Raw genomic sequence first — 23,591 nt, 5'->3', positions numbered from 1 at the left:
AGATATTTTGAAGCGGAATTTAGGTCAGAGGGCTAGATTTTTTCCTATTTTTCGCCCTCACTACATTCAATATCATCGAGAGCCTCAATCCAAATTCTAATTTGAATCGTTTCCCTTCCATCTGGAGTTAGTCCAATACAATATCTCGTGATATATATGCTTGCTCGGGTCTTGTGAATACACGAGTAGTAAAAACAATATCAGAAGGAACCTCATGGGTCTGCTGGACTATTGTAAAACATGGGCTCTGAGTCTCTTGTCATCTGATGTCAACCAAGGCTCTCCACCCCGGGATCTTACGATGATGATGGAATCTCGAGTGTTCCGAGTGTCCCAAGGTCTTTCCTTAAATTGATCGCAAACCTCTTAAGTAAAGACTTAAAGTCGTACCAATCCTCAAGTCGAAGCTTGAAACGTCTTTGTGAAGTTTCGAACGGATCTTCGCCAATAGGCCGTGAATCTCAACTCTCGAATCTTGTCTTTCTCTTGACGCCTTGCGTGTTTGATGAATTGGACCTGCCCTTATCGAGTCCCGCCATGATTCGTTCGGCAGTACTTTTTTGTCCCTTTCCATTAATGCTACCAGTATTTGAAATCGCGCTGCGAGTTTCGCCCGATGCTGTTGCAGGTACGAAGTCCAGAGCTTCCCTTTGACCTCGAGCTTTCTTTTCTTCTCTTTCCTTCAAGATTTTTTGCTGGCTTTTCGCGAGTTCCTCCTTATGAGCATACTCTGGGAATCCGGCCGGATCCCATAGATCCTGAGGAAGCATTGTTGCATATTGTTCCGCCTCGTCAATATCCGCGAAGTCCATGAGCTTCTGCATCAAACTCGGATTTTTGAGCGCAGCTGACTTTGCGAGCTTTTCATTGAAATGTGTACCCTGCTTTTTAAGTTCGAGGAAATGCTTGAATTTCGCATTCGTACCGGCTACTGGTGAGCCTGGGGGTGAAGGGGGGATATCGTAATTAGGAACTGTCGGAAGGGTAAGATCTCGTAGCAAAGCTCGATTCGCGGAGTATGGTGACTGTGGTTCTCCATCCCGTTCCCCGTTCATGGCATCCTCTAATTCTGAGAAGCCAGTCGCCTCGACTGGTCCCAGTTGTGGTCCAACGAGTGGAGCGTTTGGTTTTGGATTGCTTGGTAGTTCAATAGTCCGTGAGGTTTCCGTAGATGGAAGCTCTTTCACATGTGGCTGCACATCTTCCAAGCAGTCAGAAGTGCTACAAATCAAAAATCTACCGTAAAGTTCGCATACCTTTTGCTGTGTCATTTGTAGGAGAATTGTAGGATATTAAATCTCCAGAAGTCTATAGCCTATGATGTCAGTGACTCTCACAAATTCCAATTGCATTAAATAAAACATTCAGCTTACGTTCGAAGAAGTCTGCGGGTTTTCAATCTGAAGTGAGTCCTCCTCATCGCTGCTTCCATAATCTACTAAACCTGCCATGGTTAATGTATTGCGAGTGGTTTCGATAAGGAAGGATCATTCAAATTCACCGGCACATAAGTGATAAAATAAACTTCTTGACTTTAGCTACCTACTAGGTACTGGTACTAGCTTTCCGTGCTCCAGATTGGTTCTCGGGGCTTACATCCCGATATTTGGCCTCAGGTTGCAGAAGGCGCGTCCCGAGCTCTGCCTGGAACAACGAGAGCTTGGGTTCCTCAAGCTCCAACACTATCCATAACTTTACCCCCATGAACATTTGAAGATACCACACCATACCTTAACAACCTTTCAATCCCAATAAACCCTCAAACATCATGAATCACCTTCCACAAGCTTGGGGCCGTGTAAGTATAAACATACTCTCAACATGAGTGACTTATATTCAGATTACTGACATTCAAATAGCCTAGAGACGATGTTTATGGCGCCTATGATGCTTCATATCTTCAACAAAATGGACCAAATCAACACACTCAATCACCCATCGTCACTGGTACATCGGTTGTGGCGTTAAAGTTTAAAGATGGTGTCGTAATCGCAGCAGATAACTTGGGTATAGTCTATAAACTATAAGCTCCAAATGCATCTCACTAACAATTCCAATAGCATCATATGGTTCTCTCGCACGATTCACAGACGTAAAACGTCTTCGAAAGTTCGCAGATACATCCGTTGTTGGATTTGGTGGCGATGTATCAGATATGCAATACCTGGACCGACTTCTCCAGTCCCTCGATACCGAAGAAGCTTACGGCGCATCAGGCCACACCCTCAACGCTCATAATCTCCACAAATACCTCTCCAAAGTCCTTTACAAGCGTCGATCCGATTTTAATCCTCTATGGAACACTTTACTGGTCGCAGGATTGGATGAACACGATAAACCTTTCTTGGCGAGCGCCGATTTATTGGGCACCACATTCTCTTCTCCAAGTTTGGCTACTGGATTCGGTGCGCATTTGGCCCAGCCGTTGTTAAGAAAGGTTGCACCAGATGAGGAAGCTGCTGCGAACTTGACCAAAGAAGTGGCTTTAGAGGCAGTTAAAGAGAGCATGAAGGTCTTGTTTTACAGAGATGCTAGGAGTATGGACAAGTATTCGATTGCGGTTATCACAAAGGAGGGTATCGATTTGAAGGAGAATGAAGAATTGGAGAAGCAAAGTTGGGCTTTCGGTAAGATTTCAAGTATTAAACACTCCGTGATAGTGTGCTAACAGTCAAATAGCTGAACAAATTCGGGGATACGGGACCCAGGTCAACTAAACGAATGATTTTAATATACCTTGCGCTGTAAACTAGACAATGATGAAATGAAGCATATCAAGTTTTGAGGTTCCTTGCCTCGTGGTTAACAAACACCATCCATCCCATCTCCAAGTTATTTTCTTAGTCATTTGAATATTGTTTTGATCTTTGGCTTTTCCATAGGTGCAAGATATTGTGTCAAATTTTGAAAGTTTAGGAAGTCAATTCTTGCCATGGTTTTGTGGAATCTCAAGGGTAGAGTCTCCAGACGTACTGTTGATGTATTTAGGTAGGTGCATTCAACCACCTCTTTCAGCCTCTCATGTTAGAATAGATGATGCTATGAAGTTGGTTCCGTGAAGCTCAAACGTCAACATTAACGAAGGGGCGTTCTACTACAAAGAAGGGGCGTAAATGCAGTTTTTCTACTCCTTAGGTTGCGCTCACACATATCTAGTTAGTAATCACCTAGAATTCTCAAATACTATAAGGCTATTGCTGTTTATATAGATAGATAGCTGTTTTCGAGAAGAATAGCGATCTCGCGTTATCTAAACAGCCAAGTAAAGTAACATGTGCATGTCCTAGCCCCACTTAGTTTCGACACTCCATGAATGTCACTCCTACCTTTTGATTGGTCAAAGCTATCCTCGCCAAAAGTGTAGGGAGAAACCGAAGCAAGAGGATGTACTTTCTGCTTTTTTATATAAAATGTGATGTTCTTATGGTAGGTTATTTACTTTTTTCAAGATGTTACTGTTCTTCAACTTTCTTAATCACTATATTTCCAAGAACAGAAGTTCTGTTTTCGATAGAGAAAATCTTCAAAGCGTTTAGTCCAATAAAAGTCTATTCAATATGACTAAAGTCCTCGCCTCTGAAGATATCGCCTCTCCAGAATCTATGAACAAGTTCCCAAAATCTTCCTCGGATGTCCCATCTCACTCTATAGACATTGAGAAGAACTCCCACCTCCAAGTACCACCCGAGCCTCGGGATGATTTCCAGACAGATCACCCAAAAACTTCCCTTTTCAAAAGTTTAGGGTGGCTTGATCGGCTCCTAGCTTTATGGATCTTTCTCGCTATGGCTATTGGTATCTTGCTGGGAAATTTCGTACCTAACGTCGGGACTGCATTGCAAAAGGGAGAGTTTGTGGGTGTTAGTGTGCCGATCGGTTCGTGCTTCTTTACTTCCTTCCTGGTTTATAGTGAAGTATAATGACAGAGCATCTTGACTTGAGCATCTAATCTGGAGGAAAGGTTAAGATGTACCAATTTGCTTTCCACGCTAATACAACAATGATAATATAGCTGTTTGTTTATTAGCAATGATGTATCCAATTCTTTGCAAGGTCAAATTCGAAACCTTGCATCTCGTCTTTCAGAAAAAGGATATCTGGGTTCAGATCGGATTTAGTCTGGTCGTTAATTGGATTGTTGCCCCATTGTTGATGGTACTTAAACCTTTCCTACCTACCTTTGACCCCGTCACAACATAGCTAACGAGAACTCACATACAGTTAGCTCTAGCATGGGCCTTCCTACCTGACAAAGAAGAGCTTCGATCTGGTCTGATACTTGTCGGAATAGCTCGCTGTATTGCCATGGTATTTCACCTTCCTCTTATTTCATGCTTAAAACTTAGTCGACTAATCCCTCTTAGGTCCTAATATGGACCGGCCTAGCCGGCGGCTCAACTTCCTACTGCGCTATCCTCGTGGCTATAAACAGTCTATTGCAAATGGTTCTCTTTGCCCCCTTTCCGTGCTTTTCATCTCCGTCATATCAGGCGCCGAAGGCCCTGCTGAGTTCTCCTACTCAACCATCGCCTCCAGCGTAGCAGTCTTCCTCGGCATTCCTCTCGCAGCCGCCATCCTTACACGTTTCCTCCTCCGCCGCCTCACATCTCCCTCCTGGTACGACACTGTTTTCCTCAAATACCTCTCGCCTCTCTCCCTGCTGGGTCTCTTGGCCACTATCTTGATCCTTTTCGCAAGTCAGGGTCAACATGTCATTCAGCAGATAGTTTCGGTTGTACGAGTTGCAGCCCCTCTCATTGTTTACTTTGCGATCATCTTCTTCTTAACTTTATTCGTGTGTGCGAGAATGGGATTCGGATATAAGGTTGCCACGACGCAAAGTTTCACGGCGGCAAGCAATAACTTCGAGCTGGCTATTGCTGTGGCTGTTGCGACGTATGGCGCGGATAGTGAACAGGCTTTAGCTGCTACAGTTGGCCCGTGTATGTATTCTGGATATGCCTCGTTGGGAAGATGCTTACTGATATTTTTCTATAGTGATTGAGGTGCCAGTGTTGCTGGGGTTGGTATATGTGGTAAGGTGGATTGGGGAGAGAAGGGGATGGAAAGATTAGAGTTTAGAGCGGAGTAGAAGTTAGGTGTACACGTGAAGAATTCAATTGAGAACATCACTTGCATTCTTTGGTGAGCTCAGGGGTGTATGAGGGAAGTAGTAGAAGGATTGCATGTCAAACCTTTCACAAAGTAATACATAATTCATGATCAGACGGTGGATAATATTGCATGCTTAGCTCCCGATAATCCTCAGGCATCAGGAATAATAGCCAAGTATCATCACTAATAATTATTTTCATTCCTCCCATATGCAGTACATATCGTCAGAGAATTACATGTACACATAATGACCACCAATATATAGCAACACGCCAAGCAATACACCTAGCAACTCCAACGCTAAGCAATCCGCTGCAAATTCCAAAAAGGAAGGACGTATGTATGATACTGGCACACTACAGATTCATTCATCGCTGTCGTCACTATCCACAATTCTCCGCTTGTTTCCTCTTCCCCTGATATCACCATCCCTCTTCCTCGTAAACATGTTCGGCGTCGCTTTCTTCCCACTACTCAATATACTACTGGATGGGAAATCTACACTTTTTTTAGTGACAGCATCACCTCTGACGAGATCCTCGATGGTAGGTAGGTCATCAGCGCTACTGTCTTGTGTCATCATAGGTACCGGTCTCTCAGAAGACAGATTCTTAGCTTTATCCCTCTCCACTGCCCTTCCCAACAATCCACCTTTTCCACTCTCCTTTTGTCTCTCATCTCCATCCCACTTCTCCATCTGTGGTGGGCTTGACGAAAAGTTGGACGTCCCTGTAAGGGTCATCTGGGTTTGGATTTGCGTAGGATCGATAAAATCAACCAGACTTCCCAGATCCGAATCGTCACTCGCTTCTAGATCTTCCATGTCACTGGTTCTGTCAACTCTTTCACCTGGCCCTTCTTCTTCGGAATCAGGTGTTGGTTGAGGAATTTGAGAAGAGCGGAGATTGGATACCATGGCCATGGATGCGGTACTATCTTCCGAGTCAGAATTCTCGTGTCGAGGAGGGCGGTTACGACTTGCTGGAGCCTTTTTGGATATGGCTTTTCTGGGTGCGGGTGTTTTCTTAGGCGCGGATGTGGTTTTGGTGACTTTAGAAAGCTTTGCAACTTGTGTGAGCTTTGGAGCTTTAGAGGCTTTAGGGACTCTAGCGAGTAGTTCCGCTTCTAATGGCATCGTTGGCATTTTACCGAGGTCAGATGGTGCTTCATCTCCGTATGGTTTGATATCACGGTTCGCAGGTGCTTGGGATCTCGAAAGCCTGCTGAATAGATCTACGCATTTTCTGGTGTATTTTCCGTGTGAAACCTTAGCTGTCATAGTTAGAGATCGTTGTGTGCTTGGCTGAGCTGTCAAATCGGGCATCTCGACCTCTTCCAAAGCACCATCTGGCACTCTTAAAAAACGGCGATCAAGCTCTGCCATATCTCTCTCACTTAGTAACACGGAGTCGAGTAAGGGCACTGGCGCTAGCTCATCATCATCTAGCTCATTAGGCTTTCGTTTGATGCCGAAGATTGCTGAAGTGGAGCCTGCAACACTGCCATTGAGTTTCGATGCGTTACGAAAACCCGTTTCAACACCATCAGGCATATGGAATTTTTTGGCAGGCTTCTTCTTAGCTTTGGCACGTCGTTTCGGTTCCGGCAAAGACGGATCTTGGGTATTTTCCGGAGGAATTTCAATAAAACGTTTTTCGACCTCAGGCTTAATGTCTCTCGGAATGATACGAGCAGATAAATCGTGGCGAAAAGTGAAGCGAGAACCAGAACTAATCATTCTTTGCATCTGCTCATAATTGTCCTTCGACTTCTTGTATGAATCTTCCTCCTTCCCGCGCATGAGAAGGAGAACAATCTTACCAGCTCTCTTTCTTCCTGTACGTCCCATTCGCTGCAGCATCCTAATAGGGGATGAAGAAGAGTCATAACAGACGATCAGGTCAACTTCTCCAATATCCAAACCCTCTTCACCGATACTGGTCGCAACTATAACATTTATGCCTCCTGCTTTAAATTTTCGAATGGTTTCAAGCTGTTTCTCCTGATTCATACCTTCTGAGCGCTTCGAGTCGCTTTGGCCCACAAAGACAGATGCTTTGATCATTGGGCCATGTTTGTTGAGTACCCGTGCTATATCTTCAGCACTATCACGGTATTCGGTGAAAACAATTACCCGAGTGCTTGAAGGTGGCATATTGCCACCCGTCAACCCAGCGCCCGCGTCAAGAAAGTGATTCAGCACTGTATCGCACAAATGAGTGAGCTTTGGGTGACCAATAAAGTCTTCCTTATTAATCCAACTTTGAATCCTATCCATCATCTTTTTAAAGTCTGGATCATTGACGACTTGATTTTTATATTTCCCACCCTTTTTGTTTCCCTCGACCTCTGCCCGGAAATCCTTGATATTCGAAAAGAAAGGCCCGATTCCATGGAAGTTGAGAATTTTTATTGCATGCCCCATACTCGTCAACACAGTGAACAAGGCATTCATCATTCCTTTGACGCCCATGTTTGCAGTCTTACCTGCACCAGATGCCATCCACGTCTTTCTGGCTGTAAGCATGCCAAACTGAGTGAGTGACATAGGATCCTTATTGTAATAGGCCTTCTGCGAGCATAACAAATTCACAAGCGGCTGAAGCGCTTTGCTAAAGAGGTCTCTAATCATAATGATTTCATCGGAAGGATCTATGAGAATCTCAGTGATATCTCGCCGATGAACGTACTCCTTAATGTCGATAGACTCTTCTGTTCGAATTTCAACCTCAGCAATCTCCAAATTATCGATTACCTCCTGAACTGCTTCCACGGTTGATCCAGGGGTGGCTGTCAAAGCAAGTACACGAAAACTCTTATTGAATCTTCGCAGAAACTCAACAACCTTAGTATATGCGTATTTGCCAGTTGCTCGATGTGCTTCGTCAACAACCAGAAGTGCGATCCTCTTAGGGTCAGCTATACCAGTTTTCAAATCATTTTCGACAGTCTGTGGCGTCATGAAAAACACTCTCTTTTCATCCCATTCTTCGGCTCTTAAAGCCGGGGTCTGATCTCCTGTCAGCATAGTCGTTGATGATCTCGGTATACCCGCAATCTCGAAGCAAGCTTTAACTTGCTGAGACACCAAAGGTTTTGTTGGCGCCATAAAAACTATTTGTGAATCTTTCGTCCACCGGAAGAAGTTGAGCATGATGGTCGCTGCGATAAATGTCTTCCCGAGACCTGTTGGTAAAGCGACCAAGAGATTGTTAAAAAGTCCTTTATGTACGATGGTGTATTGATATCGCCGTTCTGGGCCTAAATTGTTTGGATACACCCATGTTTTGATAGCCTTTCGGTCCAAAGAATGATGCGTCGGTGGTTCTGGGACCTTATCTACCAAATAATTATGCACTTTTTTAGCTTGAGTGGAAGATGGCGCCGGGTTTGGAGCACGACCACCAAAGAGTGTAGTTTGGTGAAGGCCATTCTGTGGTGCGACCAGTCGCTGAGAACGAAGTGATTGTGTAATTTCGAATGGCGGCGATGAGTTTATCGTAATCAAACCAGTTGATATGTCTTGTTGTGGCGGGCTTGGAGAGAAAGCATCGGACGGTAAATCCTCGAGCTCTTTGGAGAAATCATAGGCGACGGCTGGCGCGGGCTGGGGAACAATATTCTGTTTCTGGGCTTTGGTAGGCCGGAACACAGAAGCCAATGCTGGTGTGGGCTTGGGCTCTAATTCTGGTGATAGGAGCGGTCTCGGCCTTTTATATATAGGTCCTCTAATTCTATAAGGACTCGAATCAGGCATTCCATCCGCTTGTGTCGCCCCCATGATGACTGCTGCCGGTACTTCTTCTGCCCCGAGATGTATCCTGTATTTCGACTGCTTTTTCTCGTCTCCTTCATCGTGGTCGCTAGATGTAGAGCCTTGCGGTCGTTGCTGAATTGAGAAATCATCATCATTGTAATCGTCGAGCTCTTGGCCTGAGCTGATTCGCCTTCGTTTTCTGCGATGAGGGGAATTGGATGGTAGAGTTTGCGACGCTTGAGTCAATGCTTCGGCTACATCCCAAACATCTTCGTCGATATCTCCATATTCATCATCCGACATCTCTGTCAAGTTTGAGGTGTTTCCTTGGTGTGTTGGATGGAGCCATGAGAAAGCTGTCGCGATTATCGAAATGGCCAAATCGCGTTCCTTATCGCACGCTGATTGGGGAAAGCAAAATCACGTTAACACGTGACGACGTACACTGAAGCGATATTTTGGTGGTTTGGCATGCCGTACAAAATTCGCTTTAATTGCAGTTAATCCGAGTTTCTCTTTCATTCAAAAGACTTCAACATAAAGATAAATATCAAGCTTTGTGATTCAACTTCGTTACGTGAACAATATCTAATACCAATATTCTAATTTCAGTGCAATAGAGTGATATTAACGTAGTGCAAAATGAGGGATTTTGAGGGTTGAGTTATTTCAGATACCTGTGAATATCTACCAATCAACATTCAAGAGTGCCAAATCGGTATTCCAAAAATGGTCAATGAAAATACCAACAAAATGATTTCTACTCTGAAAGACCTATATTCTTCGCGGTTTTGTTATGACGCCATATTACAGGTATTGAATCACCGGAGCATTTTTGAGGACACGGAATAACTATGACACCTAAGTCTGAAAAGACCATCCTCGAAGCCTCCATAAGCAGCTACATAAAAGTACTAATTATGCTGGATCTAGAAAGTTTTATGAGTAGCTCGCTCATACAAGAGAAGTATAAGCTAGTGTCATAGCCGAAATTGTTTTACTTGATACTCCATACTAGATTCGCCCTTTTTATAGAGAAGGAAAAGATTTACAGAGGTTTGTGATTTTATATAATAAAGTAATACAAGAACTGGATACCAAAACTCTAGAAGATTTTTTGTATTATTAAAAGGGGTTGTCAAATTTGTATTAAAATACAACAACTGGAAGAATGTAATTAACGCAAAATAGCATATAATTTCGTTTAATATACCGGGCTCTGTAGTTATACCACATATATCTATAGCTGGAACTGCTTCACATACAAATGATAAAAGCAGTCAATAGAACACTGTTGAATCTAATAGACGAGTTTTTTTCTAATAGCATTTTGGGAAAGAGACTATATGCTAAGAAAGGACCGTTGAAATAACCTTTGCAGAAAGATATGAGCAATTGGCAAGATATCGAAATCCAATACATCTGCCTCATTGGGTTGAGATCTCCAAGCCACAATAGAAATGGTTCTGGATATATCCACATTGCCATTTTGTTTATTAATTCCAAAACTTTTGAGAAATCTTGATCTCGTTCTCTCAACACTCTGCTCCAACTACCATTCTGATATGTAGAAACCTGATATAGCTCCTCTTTTGACAGCGAATACAATTCTGTCTGTAAAATTCAATAGCCAAGCATGCTCTTCTTGTCCGGTTTTAGCTTTATGCTTGTTGCGCTTCCTTTTATTTTGCAAAGATAAAGATTTAAATGTTAAGTCTTAAAGAGACGTAAGATATCTCTCCAACGAGATGCACCTAGAAGCGAGACGTGTAGGGAAGCGAGGCATTTTTCACCACACAATAGGCCAACAGCTATTTGATCATAATTGACTTGAAGCTAAGAATTAGCAGACTATACAAAGTCTTCAGAATATAGAAGTTACTTCGATAACGTATGCTGACCATTCTTTCAAAGTTTCATGTGCAACTTTCTCAAAGCGAATGATTGGAGAACAATCACCTTCCCAGTATCCCAAATACTATCAGGTCATCTCTAGCATAGAAACAATATTCTATGGATCTCACAAGTCACGATTGGCAGCCACTGGAATCTGCGACGTCTAGAGCATTGAGAGAATAGCTCAAGATTTTAAATTTGACCAGTCATTTTCGCATTACCACTTTATCTTTTCAATCAACTCATATACCTATAAGTCGCGAATGGCTCTATCAAATCGTAAGCATACAACCAGTACATATACTCTACCTATTAGTGTCAACTCGGGTCTGCTAGACACAAAGAAGCAAAATTCGAAAAACATTTTTGTTATAGTTTTCAACTTTCTGAAGTCGAACTAAGAAACAGCGAGATGAACCTCGAAATTTATTTGAAACAAAGATCTGTAGATCAGTACGTATTTGGAGGCTCTTTTCGTTGATCTGATTATAACATTTACCCTTGCATGAAATGTATGTGTACAGTATCAAGCTCTAGCGTCACATCTATGGCGTCTTTTTCTGGCAGGTTTACAACGGGACTAGTCGTTGTATTCAGGTTCTATTATCGACTTTGTTAAGAAGCATATGGTATTTAATGTATATTCCCAGGTACTTGGATGAGAATGCGCCGGAGCAATAGAACTTTCCTCAAGAAGCCCGCTGCCTCCGTCCCGATTTTGCATCGGACTTTTGCCCTCGACCGATGGGAGGAGTGAGAAACTCCAGCTCGTTGGGTTTTCCCTTTGTCTGGTCGCCTTGGCCAAAGAGCAGCAATGAAAAGATTCAAATTGTTTGTCGTCATTGTCAAATTTTAATCAGTATAATCTTACTTCAAGAATGCACTTTTCCGTACGTACTCCTGCAGTGAAGCCGCTGGAAATTAAAGTCAAATTCAATTATTTTTGTTCTCGATGCAAGAATCCATCTTCAAGCCGTGATGATAATTCTCCGAGCCAAGGCGAGTATGTAGCTACCGGTCGAATGATTAGTACATCAGGAATAGTAAAGGTATGCCCGGTGCTGCGCCAACGTCTTAGTTGGGATTTTAGTACTTTGGAAAACAGGATTTAGTGTCCTGAGGGCCACACGATCATCTAAATTGGTAGTACCAAGTACTATAAGTTCAAAATGGAATCTTGAAATGGCTCCCAAACACAATATAAACTATCTATATGCATGGAGGCTCTTTGCATCAGCTTGAGGATCTTGGCTTATCCTTATCCAAATATCAATGCGTGGTCGCACACCCACCCACCCACACGAGATTAAGCTTTTAATGCATGACTAGTTTTCCCATTGATCTAACATAAGATTGGTTTCCTCGCGGTCGGCAAAGAATGAAGCATGATAAGGCCATCGGCTTTCCGCATCATCCAGTAGTGCGGCCCATCACATACGCTCCAGCTCCTTGTTGCAAGTTGCAGGCTCCCGATAATGTTTTCAAATATGGGCCTCGATATTCTCATAGGAAATGTTTCACGGCTGGGAGCGACCGAGGTGGTGTTGCAGGTGACACGACGTGTGATAGGCCGTGGGAAGGCTGGTATAGAAGACATGAGCATGGTACCATGTTAGCTAGACTGCGTTTTTGGCAGGTGTGGTTTTGACATGTGCATTTTGACAAGACTATCTACCAAATCTAAAATCTCTTCCAAATGGCTGCTTAAATCCCAAATGATGGTCCAATATACAAAGAAACTATCGATCACACTGGTGATGTCTGCAAACTTTCCTCTAGGAGCTTCTCTTGGGCTCTTCGAGGTGAATCATTTACAGCTTTTGGTTTCTCTCCATCAATCCCTCCAAGTCCTATTTCTGTAGCCGTTTCTTCTCCAGCGGTATCTTTCTCGTCTGTCTCGTTTCGTATTTTGTAAATGATGACCGGCGCTGCGATAACAAGTGAAACAGCAAGAAGGACCCAGCAAATCAAAAATTCATTCATCGCAGAGATGTTTGAATTGTTTATGCGATAACTGATAGCACCACCCGCAGACTGGATACCTTTGTAGAAGCCAATGTAGATCGATGCCGTTCGGGTATCGCTCGTAAATTTTCCCAAGATCCTAAAATATGTCAGCTGGAACTTATCATCAAATACCAACTGATGACTCACCAATATACACAGTTCTGCCATATAGCATTGAAAATTCCATAAGCTATGTACAAAAACATCGGTCCAAGATAATTTGCATCATCAAAGTCCATCTTTTGACCATCAGTGACAATACCTGTTTGATAACAATGTCTTTTTTGCCACATGTATCCACCTGTCCAGATTCCAAAAGTCAGAAGTACAAGTCCAGTAACAAGTCCTTTTGCCCGGACAGACCGGCTCAGGCGATCGTTATCCAAGGTATGGCCCACAACTAGCGCACCTAGAATCTCTGATAGCCAATATAGGAAGTTGTTCAGAGCTCTGGTCCGGATATTGAATGTCTTAAGGTTGAATGTGTTGAATTGATATGGATAACACCAGTTCGAAGTGAGAAACATGGGAAATAATAGAACAATAAAATAGTCTCTGCGAACCAATTTGCAAAAATGCATTACTTCATTTCGCCAGTCTGTTTCCACTGTTACTGTGACGTGAACCCGAGATCCATCCTTCCTTTTGACATTCTTGGGTTTGCACAGACAAAGAGACAATATCGCCCCAGAAAACATTAAAGCAATGATAGTAATGTATGTATTGTCAGAAGCAACATTGCCAGCGCTTGTTTGAAGCTCTTGACAAAGAGTAACCTTTGCACAAACTGTCAGACTGACTTGACTGGAGAATGAAGTTACTCACAAGACTTCCTATTGCAGCACCACTATTATAGATAGCCCAGAACCAAGAGGTAGAGCGCCCTTTCTGATCATCAGATGGATAAGATATTAACATAGCGCCTTGCGATGCCCAGAAGGGTCCTGCGCATACCCCTAAAAATGCTCCCCCAAAGATCAAAAGGCCTCGATTTTCGGTGTGTTTATAAGCGAGAAAGCTACCGGTGTAAACCACATATGATATGCCACCAACAAATAGTGATGCCTTGAGTCCAATTATATTGACGATAAAGCCGGCGAAGAACCCTACAATTGCAAAACCAGCGTAAAGTGCGATATTCGACTCATTTGCCGGGCCAGGGACCACCAATCCAGCTCCGCCAAGCCCATTGAGAGCATTGAACATACCAGGACATAGTAGACAGATGACAGCAACAATTGATAGCTGAACTGACGGTGAGGTGATTGGAGGAATTTGCAAGAAACTGAATTTGCAAGTATGATGTAACAGCGAAATTTCTCCTGACAGACATGAAGTCTCGAGGTAAGTCGAAGTGGTACTATGCTCATTGCTAGGTCTGCCTGTGGTATGAGATCGCGTGATACTCATCTTTCAGAGCCGATACTTTAACACGATGACGAAGAGGGTGGTGTTCTGAGGAAAGTTTAAGATGAAGAAAGAGAGAACCACTATGTTCCCATGATCTTACTATATCAAGATAAGACTTAGCAGTGATGCCTCTCGTACCTGCCCTACATATTCAACAGGGATGCTCGAAAAGTGGAGACATCAATATAATCACTATAGCCTGTCAGTAGGCAAGTAGACATCGTATTTGCATACGTAATTAGACGAGAGTACAGTAGTAGCATGTATATAAAGATGAGACCAAAAACCCCATTTCTGTCATGTTGCATGTGTTTCTACAGGATCTTCGCGGGTTACCCCAGAATAAGCGGGAGTAACGGGTCGGCCGTTGGACATCATCACAGTCGCTGTTCCACTGGGAGAGCCTAGCAACTCCAGAATATGATATCGGCCCCCACTATCCGAATGTTGTGTTTTTGTCATGCTGAAAAATTACTATGTAGTTCCACTGCGACCCAAAAACTTAAGAGAGAGGAGGAGGAAGGCATAACGTGAAACCGAATACCTAGTAAAAGGGAGGAAGGGCGATGTTGAGATGTAGGGTTGAGAGACTCACATCACGTGGTTCCCAAATAACATGTCTTCCTCGATTTGATATTACATGAAATCGAGAAGACCATCTCATCTCATCGTTTCCTCACTCGAAATTCTACGTGAATCATGTCAGTACCCGCAACCCGATGCGGGATATTGATTCAAGGTTGGGTCCAATTCCATCTCCTCTCATTTCCCGTTCCATATACACACGCATCTGTTGATCGTTTAGAAATCAGACTTTTAGTAAAGCTCAAATTGGTCGACATCGCTTGAATACGGAGAGCCCAGTTGCTCTTTAACATTGAAATAGAAGCCAAGCTAACCTGGAGTTTTTTTAGGAGTTATCCTGAGAGCCGGATTGGTTTTGAGATCACAATGTACTGTACGTATAGGGTGTCTGCATTTTTGAGTAACGCCACTATGGAAGGTGGGTCGGGAGAGTAGCGTCGTGCTTCGAAGGAATCCAATCTGTTCTCCACAAACACCTCGCACATATCGTATACCGTACGACGCAAGTGAATTTTACAATAAAATACACATGGGTGTGTCTGGCGCTTGGCACGTGTGCAGATGTATGAAAGCCCGTCCACTCGGTCTTCATTCGCTTGTCATCATGTGGGAAGTAACACTATCCCAAATCTCCACCTTATGGCTACTGATTGTATTCCTCGAGCCACAATTACTAGTATATGGATATCAAGTTTCGATACGGAGGCTCTAGATTGCTCCCGTGTGAAACCTATCTCCACCACCCCGCACCCTCCTACTCACCTCATCATGAACTATGGTATCGGGTTTATTAACAGATATCTGAAAATAGAGTTGACTCAAAACAAACTGTTTTGCAGATTTCTTACTTCGATCCTTTATTTCATGGCACCTTCTTTTGACTGCTCGTATTTCTTGTTATTACCAACAGGAGTGTGCCGGCAAAGCAGTTTGCTATTCCCCGGCCTGCGATGTATTTTTTTGTTGATTCTAACGAACGAGATAGGGGCTTCGTACCTTACTAAATCGCGCCTTCAAATCGAGATAGTTAACATGCATCTCGTGGTGACGCGAGAGTCTTGGACGCCCTTCTATCCTAGTCTCCCGCACTCTTGCGATCAAGAGTATACTAGGCCCCGGTGCATTCGAAGGGCCCCCTGTAACTATTATTGTCGCCTCTATTATTCTTTATCTTATAAATTGAGTTACATTATCCGTGTCCCAGACTTCCTCAACACCATTTCACAGATCTTGTACGCTTACTAGAATACTTGAAAACCACCCCCTTGGCCCCCAATATTTTTTTTCGACAACCAGTATGAAGGTCTCTCTTGTTGAAAAGATGCTTCCAGCGATCCTCATCTTGAATGTCCGCTACTATCCGAGTTCCGCAAACTCACCTGCTAAGGTTGGGGTAACTGCTTTTGCGTTACAAGTGATACGAGTTCTGAAGGACGCGGGGCTGTTTGGCGGCGTGGTTCTCTATGATCGTCAGGATCACTTAGCGGCGCCCGTTGTACAGCTTGTAACAAGAGATTCAACGCCATGCGTCAAGTTGTCTTTCAATTTTGGCATGAACACTGTGCAAGTTCGGTATGCCTTATGTGCCGCCACAGCTCTACTCGTGGCAAAGTTTCCGAATAGTCCACCACCAATGCTATATTATCAAACCGACACACTCCTCAGATATCATCCGAAGCGTCTACCTTATTGCGTCACCCACCACGGCCCTTTCTACGGCGATTTCACTCGCCACTTTACAAAAGGCCTTGCTGCTATAGCATATGGCTCCGAGAGCAAAGCTTCTCATCTGGCAGGAACTCAGGAGGAGGGCTTGCGATATCTTAAATCTTCTGATCGTGCCTACGTTCTACAGCATTCCAACAAACAAGGCGATTATCTCATGGAGCGAGGTATCGATCCCGCCCGAATTCGAGCACTCAACCCACCGATCCATTCGATGAGAATATACCACCATCATAAAACAGCCAATATCGAAGGACTTGTATCCTTTTCATCGAGTGAAAGAAATCTTATCTTTACCGCCGTTGCTCGTCTAGATTATTTCAAAAATACAGAGCTGTTAGTAGACTCAGCGGTGTCACTCCTCGACCGTGGGAAACTTGTGCGCTTACTGATAGTGGGTGGCGAAGGGACTTCAGACACAGCATCAGCGAGATTGATAGCCCGCGTCCCACAAAAACATAGCGCTCATGTCAAGATCACTTCCAAGATTCCGAAGGATGACATGTATGCACTCTTTGATTATGTACGAATGCATGGAATATTCGTCTGTACGTCACGTTATGAGACTCTTGGGATCACTCCACTTGAGGCAGCCCTGAGCGGTGTGACCACAGTGATGCCTGACTGCGACCTTGTCGAAGCCTCACGTTATTTTCCCTCAAGATTCCGCTTCGACCCTACAGTAACCGGACTTTCGCATGTATTAGAAGGGTTTCTTCAAAATGAGTTGGAAGATTCTGGGCTGGAGCTGCAACGTTTCATTAACAGCTTAATTTCAGAGGAGAGATTTGTATTTGACTTGCTGACGGCGTGGTCCGAATTCTCACAGCTTGCCCTCAAAACTTTAGCCTGTTCAAACAGTACCGCCTACAATAAACCCACTCGACCATTGAAGATCAGAGGTAGAAGATATTCCATGTAACCCATTTCAAGTATCTCATCTTTTCTACTTGACCGAATCCAAAATGGCCTGTTTGGGCGTTTCGTTAAGGGGTTGATTAAATTAAAGCGCCAATAGCAATAATGATATATGATTTTGACTCAAGCCACGATGCAGATCTTGTTTACTCTGTATCTTTTAATGGTTGCTGAGCCCACTATAAATCTGAGATCCAATGCGGGAATATATCCATCCATCATGTGCCAAATCCCCTTTCCGAGGCTGAACCCCGATCTCGATCACCAAGCAGTATGCTTCGGGACAAACACCATTTGAACAAAAAGCAGTACGAGCCACTACTCCAGACATCAACTTTAGTAGAACTAAAAGCCAAGAGGAAAGCAGACCGAACGAAATTCAGATGCCTTTTGCCTGTTTCCTTCCAGAATCTTGCAATGAGGATGCTCGGTAGTCTGCCCAATTTCTTGGGTCACACGAAGCTATAATGGAATGCTGGGGTGGCATCAGGAAAACGCTTGAAGCTTTGTTGGACAATATGATCAACTCCTCCATTAAGTTACTTTTGTGTTCGAATCGAGGAGTTAAACATACGTTGATACTATCAAGTTGCTTAGGTAATTTCCAGGCATTCGGATAAAAGTAATCGGATGTTTCCTTTTAAAGAATCGTCTTTCATTGGCTGTAACATTCCAGGAATTCCAGTACCCACTGAAAACGCCGCTAGTAAAGTGCACCCGTAGACGCGTTCCTAGCTCTATGTAATAAATTGTGTATCTGACGTTGAGGTGGAATTGTTAAACATGAAATTCTGCCCTCGTCAATGACATAGGTGAAAACTATGAAATTTATCAAGCCATCTTGGCTTTCTCACAGTGGTAAGTCTGCTTTTGTTATCTACAGATTAATCTACCCAAGAACTGGCTACTTGTATCGTTCTATTGATGTCGCGTTTGGCTAACTTTTGCGCTCAATGCGCCTCGACGTCTAGGAGAGCAGAAAGACCACGAAGTCTACAGTCTCCATGTATCGCCCGATGGTAAACGATTAGCGACAGCCGCTGGAGGTAAGATGGAGCATTCTAATTGCTGCATTTGCAAAGACCATTGCTAAATACTCGAAATAGATGGCCACGTTAGAATTTGGTCCACCGAGGCGATTCTCGGGGCAGCGGGGGAAAACCCACCTGCAATACCAAGGCAATTATGCCATATGAGTTATCATTCGGGCACTATACATACTGTTCGCTTCTCGCCAAACGGACGATGGCTGGCTTCTGGAGCAGACGACAAGATTATTTGTATCTATCAACTAGATACACAACCAGCAGCGCATTCTGCATCCTTCGGTATTTTTGAGCTTTCGATGTTGCGGGCAAACAACAAGATAAATGCTGACGAGTATTAGGAACCAATGAACCACCACCGGTAGAGAATTGGAAAATTGTTAAGCGTCTGATTGGACATGATAGCGATGTACAGGATCTTGGATGGGCTTACGATTCTTCGATAATGGTATCCGTAGGGCTGGACTCGAAGATTGTTGTTTGGTCGGGACATACATTTGAAAAGCTCAAAACTCTATCGGTCCACCAGAGTCACGTCAAAGGAATTACATTCGATCCCGCAAACAAATTTTTTGCGACTGCTAGTGATGATCGAACAATCAAGCTCTTTCGATTTACCTCACCGCCACCTAATGCTACTGCTTATGAGTGCATGAATAACTTTACTTTCGAGCACTCAATAGCGGCACCATTCAATTCGTCACCTCTCACGACATACTTTCGACGATGTTCTTGGTCTCCAGATGGTAACCACATAGCCGCAGCAAACGCTGTCAACGGGCCTGTGAGCTCCGTTGCAATTGTGAATCGGGGGGCCTGGGATAGTGATATTAACCTAATTGGCCACGAAGGTCCGGTGGAGGTTTGCACATTTTCGCCGCGTTTGTTTAGCAAGAACGAGTTCACCTCGGAAACTACGGATCAAAATGGTTATAGTACACAGCCTCTGGTTACGGTAATCGCCTGTGCTGGACAAGACAAAAGTTTAAGTATTTGGAATACCAGCAGCTCTCGGCCATTACTCATTTGCCAGCAGTTGGCCAGAAAGTCAATTTCTGATCTTGCTTGGTCACCAGATGGACTCTCTCTCTTCGTCGCGAGCTTAGACGGAACGATAATAGCTGCACACTTCTTGAAGGGCGAGCTAGGACATATTGCACCATTGATGGAAAATGAGAAAGCTTTGAATAAATTTGGTGGTAATCGCAAAGGCGCTGGTGTTGTTGAAGACGTGTCATCGATCCAATTGGAAGAGATAAGCAGGGCCGATGAACGTCAAAAAACAGAAGGAAAGATGAGCGCTCTGATGGGAGGCTCCGGTCCAGTAGTGGTCAATAATGGAAACTCGTCGTCAACCCCAATGACCGGAGTAATCAATGCAGCCCCAACTACGAATGGCAAGGCTGCACAACAACCAGAGACTCAACAGCCAGCACCAGCTGATCCCAATGCAGAAAGATTGGACGCTTTAAAACAACGAGTTACAATTACAAAAGAGGGGAAAAAGCGTGTAGCGCCCTTACTTGTCTCTGCGTCGAGTACAGGACTGTCATCCTTACCCCAATCTCAGCTCATGGCGTCGAGCTCCAACAATGTTCAGAATGAAGCCCCAGTATCAATATTAGATTTATCCAAACCTTACGATGGACTCCCAAGAGGTGGTCTTACGGCTATGCTGTTGGGCAATAAGAGGAAAGCTATTGTTATGGAAGGTGATGAAGAAGAGGATGATGATGAATATCCTAATAAGCGATCAGCGCCAGCTGCTGGACCTGTTCCAATAGTAATCAATGGGGTTAGTGGATTGGAGAATGCTTTACCAATACCACCGGTCAACGGCGTTGTTCCAACCCCAGAGTTCATTCGGCCAGCTGTTGTCAACCCGTCTCTCTCGGTTAGTCAGGTACGCTTAGCAGTACCGAAAATCAGAAGCCACGTCGTCAGATCCCTCAACCGTGGCAACCTTGCATCAGCAAATGGTAACGGTGCTGGAGGATCTGATGAGGGTGCGAAACTATCTGATGATGTGATATTGGAGGCCCGGAATCCCATTGTCATAGCGCCTGTTCAAGTCAAAGACCCTTGCCGAATCAGCACTATCAAACGAGGTATTACACTATGGGAAGACTTTCTCCCTAGGGCTGTCATCTTAGTAACAGGTAACAAGAATTTTTGGGCGGCCGCTTGTGAAGATGGAAGTATTTACACATGGACCCCTGCGGGTCGCAGGATATTCAACGCTCTCGTGACTGAATCTCAACCAGTCATCATTGAATGCCGAGGCTGGTGGTTACTCTGCATTACAGCTGTTGGAATGTGCCATGTTTGGAACCTCAAAACTCTCGCCTCGCCACATCCGCCTGTCTCCATGGCGCCGATTTTAGAAATTGCCATGCACTCATTGGGCACGCACACAACATTTGCTCCAGGTGTAACATCGGCCCATCTTAACTCGATTGGTCATATCATTGTCACACTGAGCAACGGTGACGGTTACATGTACTCCCCTAAAATGTTCATTTGGCAGCGATTGTCTGAAGCATGGTGGGCTGTTGGTAGTCAGTACTGGAACTCTAATGACTCCTCAATCAGTCATTTGCAATCTACAGGGGTTGGTCCCGAAAGTCGCAAAGACGGCGAGATTGATAGCTCAAACTTATCGGCAGGGATTATTCCTCACCTGGAAAGGCATACTACCGGCGAAGTGTTACTTAAAGGTAGAGCCTACCACCTCCAACGACTCATCAAAACATTACTCTCCAAAGATGGTTTCGAGGGCTTTGAATCAGGTGTCAGCATTGCTCATCTCGAAAATCGCGTTGCTGCTGCCTTGCAGCTTCAAGCTAAGGATGACTTCCGCCTCTATCTGTTCATGTATGCGAAACGTCTCGGGGCAGAGGGCCTCAAGAATAAAATTGAGGAACTTTTGCGCAGTATCATTGGTGGAATCTTACAAGAAAAAAGTGATCTTTCTATAGCTGAAAAGGGCGAAGGATGGATGAGTGAAGATGATCAATTGTGTGGATGGGACCGGAAAGAGCTCCTGAAAGGAGTTGTACTAATATTGGGTAAGTATCTCTCTTCTTCGCTCATCTAATCATTTCAAGGTCTATATGCTAATTCACCTGACAGGCAAATATCGAGATTCACAGAGACTGACGGTACAATATGCGAGGGTGCTCGATATGGTCGACCACGAAACTATCTGAGCAACATTTTTTCATGGATGGATGGCTTCATTGCAGCGGCGTTGTGGATGGATGATTGGGCTTCATATGAGGGGATATCTGGAATCGGTGTCCTTGGTCTTGGCTTGGCAATTTCGCCCGTGTGCGAATATCATGTAATCATTGATAATACCCTGTATGTGATTATGAAAAGCGTTTTGAAAATATTCTTGTTCGGGTGTTTTCTAGTGTGAATAATATGATATGACTGGTGCATCTGGAAGACGATTGGTCGACACATCTCTACCAAAACACTCGGCACAGACTAAGTTGCGGGAGCTAGATATTAGACTCAGAACACACTGTTTTGTTGCACGTCTATATGGTTGTACAACTAAAATGGCGGGGACTTTAGTTCGATGTGGGGAGCTGGCTAGTAGCAAATGGGATACTATCATACCTAGTATGAGTTGCAAAGAGAAGAGGCATGATGGTAAAGAATGCGTACTGCATCACTCAATATTCGTTGCAAGGAACTATGTTCAAATTGCCATGGGATTTTTATACTGCATAAAGTTCGTAGCCTTTATCAACCAATAATCGCTTTGAGATAAAAAAACTCGAGGTCTAGACAGCGAAGTTATAGTCTAGAACCTACATGTCAAAGATTCGGAGGACAATGACTGCACCCGAGTCAAATCATATGATAAATCGAAAATAGATTATCATGGGATATACTCGGATGTCTACTGGAAAATTCGGGTAGCACAACGGGCTGAACCCCATGCCGAAAGTTTGGGTTGAAATGCCGAGGTTCCGAGATCGATTTTGTATAATTTCTATGATGTTATAATCAAAGTCCTCATATATCGGATTCATAGTTTCGGGTTCTGGATCAAATGGGTTGAAAAAGAAGATCTTTGTGTTTAGTTGTTAATATTCTGTAAAATATTATGAATGCTTTGCATTATGATGCTTGATTATGTTATATCCATTGTGATTGTCAAAGGTACAAGACCTGTTTCTTGCATCTACCTAAGCCCTCACTATACTATTACCAACAACGAAGTTTAGTATAAATAAATGCAGATCTACAATAATCGACTTCAACAAAAAGATCTGGAAAGTCCCACTATCTCAGAGTAGTTTGATAAATCGTTCTGGCCTGGTTTCGAAAAGATGTAAGTTAATACATCTCATTTCTCAACCACAACTCACATAATAGACACTCTCATCCAATAGGAGGAAAAGTTATGCCTTCCGCAGCATGGCAAATACATCCCTTCATCGATCCCATTCGAACGTGTAAAACGACCTACACTTATTCACCATAACTACTCCGAATATTGCGTCATCTCATCGGAGCGAAGAGATAGGCATGATATCATTCCCCTTTGTCGAAATCTCAGGGGTGATCAATTAACCATATCGATCGGGGAGTATTCGCAATCGCGCAGCCATTGAACTAAACATGCATTGCTAGAGCCGATGCAAAGTCAAGGTCGATATGTGGACGTTGTTCTATAGCTGATGCTCATAAATAATATATTTAAAACCATTCATCTGCCCAGCCCTCAGTAGATACTTCAGGCGGAGAGTCCTAGCCGATAACCCAATAAAATCGTCACCATGAACAAACAATCCAACATGCAGAAAGTATAACTGGGATAGCCAGAGCAAGAGGCTGAATTATCTTGCCCTGTTAAAATAAGGTGATCAAGATCTCCAATCTCGTCCTAAGTAAGTATGCGGAACTCCGAAATCGATCATGTAATAATTAACCAAAGATTATGTATACTCCAGTTTCATGTTGATCCATTCGTCGAATCTTGTCATGCTGATCAACAGTCTTTCCCAAAACCTTGCAGATCACTATGGCTTTCACAAAAAGATTCTTGCAAACGGAGAGAATGACAGATATAGACTCTCTCATGAACAGATGGCGAATAAATCATTTGTGAATAG

The 23,591-nt window shown here is 43.7% G+C and overlaps 7 protein-coding genes across 7 annotated transcripts; 4 read left to right on the top strand and 3 right to left on the bottom strand.

Moving 5' to 3' along the window:
- Positions 1-461: 461 nt before the first annotated feature.
- Positions 462-1,451, bottom strand: Bfra_000547 (uncharacterized protein; the record flags this gene model as incomplete). Its single annotated transcript, XM_037330993.1, has 3 exons — positions 462-1,201; positions 1,257-1,308; positions 1,374-1,451. 3 exons carry the CDS (start codon positions 1,449-1,451, stop codon positions 462-464), a joined length of 870 nt encoding a protein of 289 aa, XP_037197326.1.
- Positions 1,452-1,768: 317 nt separating this feature from the next.
- Bfra_000546 (putative proteasome component pre4 protein) lies at positions 1,769-2,717 on the top strand (the record flags this gene model as incomplete). The annotated part of the gene is made up of 4 exons (XM_037330992.1): positions 1,769-1,798; positions 1,860-2,007; positions 2,061-2,627; positions 2,680-2,717. The coding sequence occupies 4 exons, from the start codon at positions 1,769-1,771 to the stop codon at positions 2,715-2,717; spliced, it is 783 nt and encodes a 260-aa protein (XP_037197325.1).
- Positions 2,718-3,557: 840 nt separating this feature from the next.
- Bfra_000545 (putative arsenite efflux transporter protein) lies at positions 3,558-5,075 on the top strand (the record flags this gene model as incomplete). The annotated part of the gene is given in 6 exon segments (XM_037330991.1): positions 3,558-3,876; positions 4,013-4,155; positions 4,222-4,308; positions 4,365-4,418; positions 4,433-4,943; positions 4,999-5,075. The coding sequence occupies 6 exon segments, from the start codon at positions 3,558-3,560 to the stop codon at positions 5,073-5,075; spliced, it is 1,191 nt and encodes a 396-aa protein (XP_037197324.1).
- Positions 5,076-5,479: 404 nt separating this feature from the next.
- Positions 5,480-9,175, bottom strand: Bfra_000544 (putative atp-dependent dna helicase mph1 protein; the record flags this gene model as incomplete). Its single annotated transcript, XM_037330990.1, has 1 exon — positions 5,480-9,175. The coding sequence occupies one exon, from the start codon at positions 9,173-9,175 to the stop codon at positions 5,480-5,482; it is 3,696 nt and encodes a 1,231-aa protein (XP_037197323.1).
- Positions 9,176-12,514: 3,339 nt separating this feature from the next.
- Positions 12,515-14,185, bottom strand: Bfra_000543 (putative duf895 domain-containing protein; the record flags this gene model as incomplete). Its single annotated transcript, XM_037330989.1, has 3 exons — positions 12,515-12,872; positions 12,923-13,551; positions 13,601-14,185. The coding sequence occupies 3 exons, from the start codon at positions 14,183-14,185 to the stop codon at positions 12,515-12,517; spliced, it is 1,572 nt and encodes a 523-aa protein (XP_037197322.1).
- Positions 14,186-16,067: 1,882 nt separating this feature from the next.
- Positions 16,068-17,417, top strand: Bfra_000542 (putative glycosyl transferase protein; the record flags this gene model as incomplete). The annotated part of the gene is made up of 1 exon (XM_037330988.1): positions 16,068-17,417. One exon carries the CDS (start codon positions 16,068-16,070, stop codon positions 17,415-17,417), a length of 1,350 nt encoding a protein of 449 aa, XP_037197321.1.
- Positions 17,418-18,234: 817 nt separating this feature from the next.
- Bfra_000541 (putative wd domain-containing protein) lies at positions 18,235-21,668 on the top strand (the record flags this gene model as incomplete). Its single annotated transcript, XM_037330987.1, has 5 exons — positions 18,235-18,271; positions 18,385-18,459; positions 18,520-18,741; positions 18,801-21,527; positions 21,592-21,668. The coding sequence occupies 5 exons, from the start codon at positions 18,235-18,237 to the stop codon at positions 21,666-21,668; spliced, it is 3,138 nt and encodes a 1,045-aa protein (XP_037197320.1).
- Positions 21,669-23,591: the final 1,923 nt, after the last annotated feature.

This window comes from Botrytis fragariae (genome assembly GCF_013461495.1).
Source record: "Botrytis fragariae strain BVB16 chromosome Unknown tig00000001, whole genome shotgun sequence".
NCBI lineage: Eukaryota > Fungi > Ascomycota > Leotiomycetes > Helotiales > Sclerotiniaceae > Botrytis > Botrytis fragariae.
The sequence above is the reverse complement of the archived record's forward strand: the minus strand, read 5'-3'. Positions and strand labels throughout refer to the sequence as shown.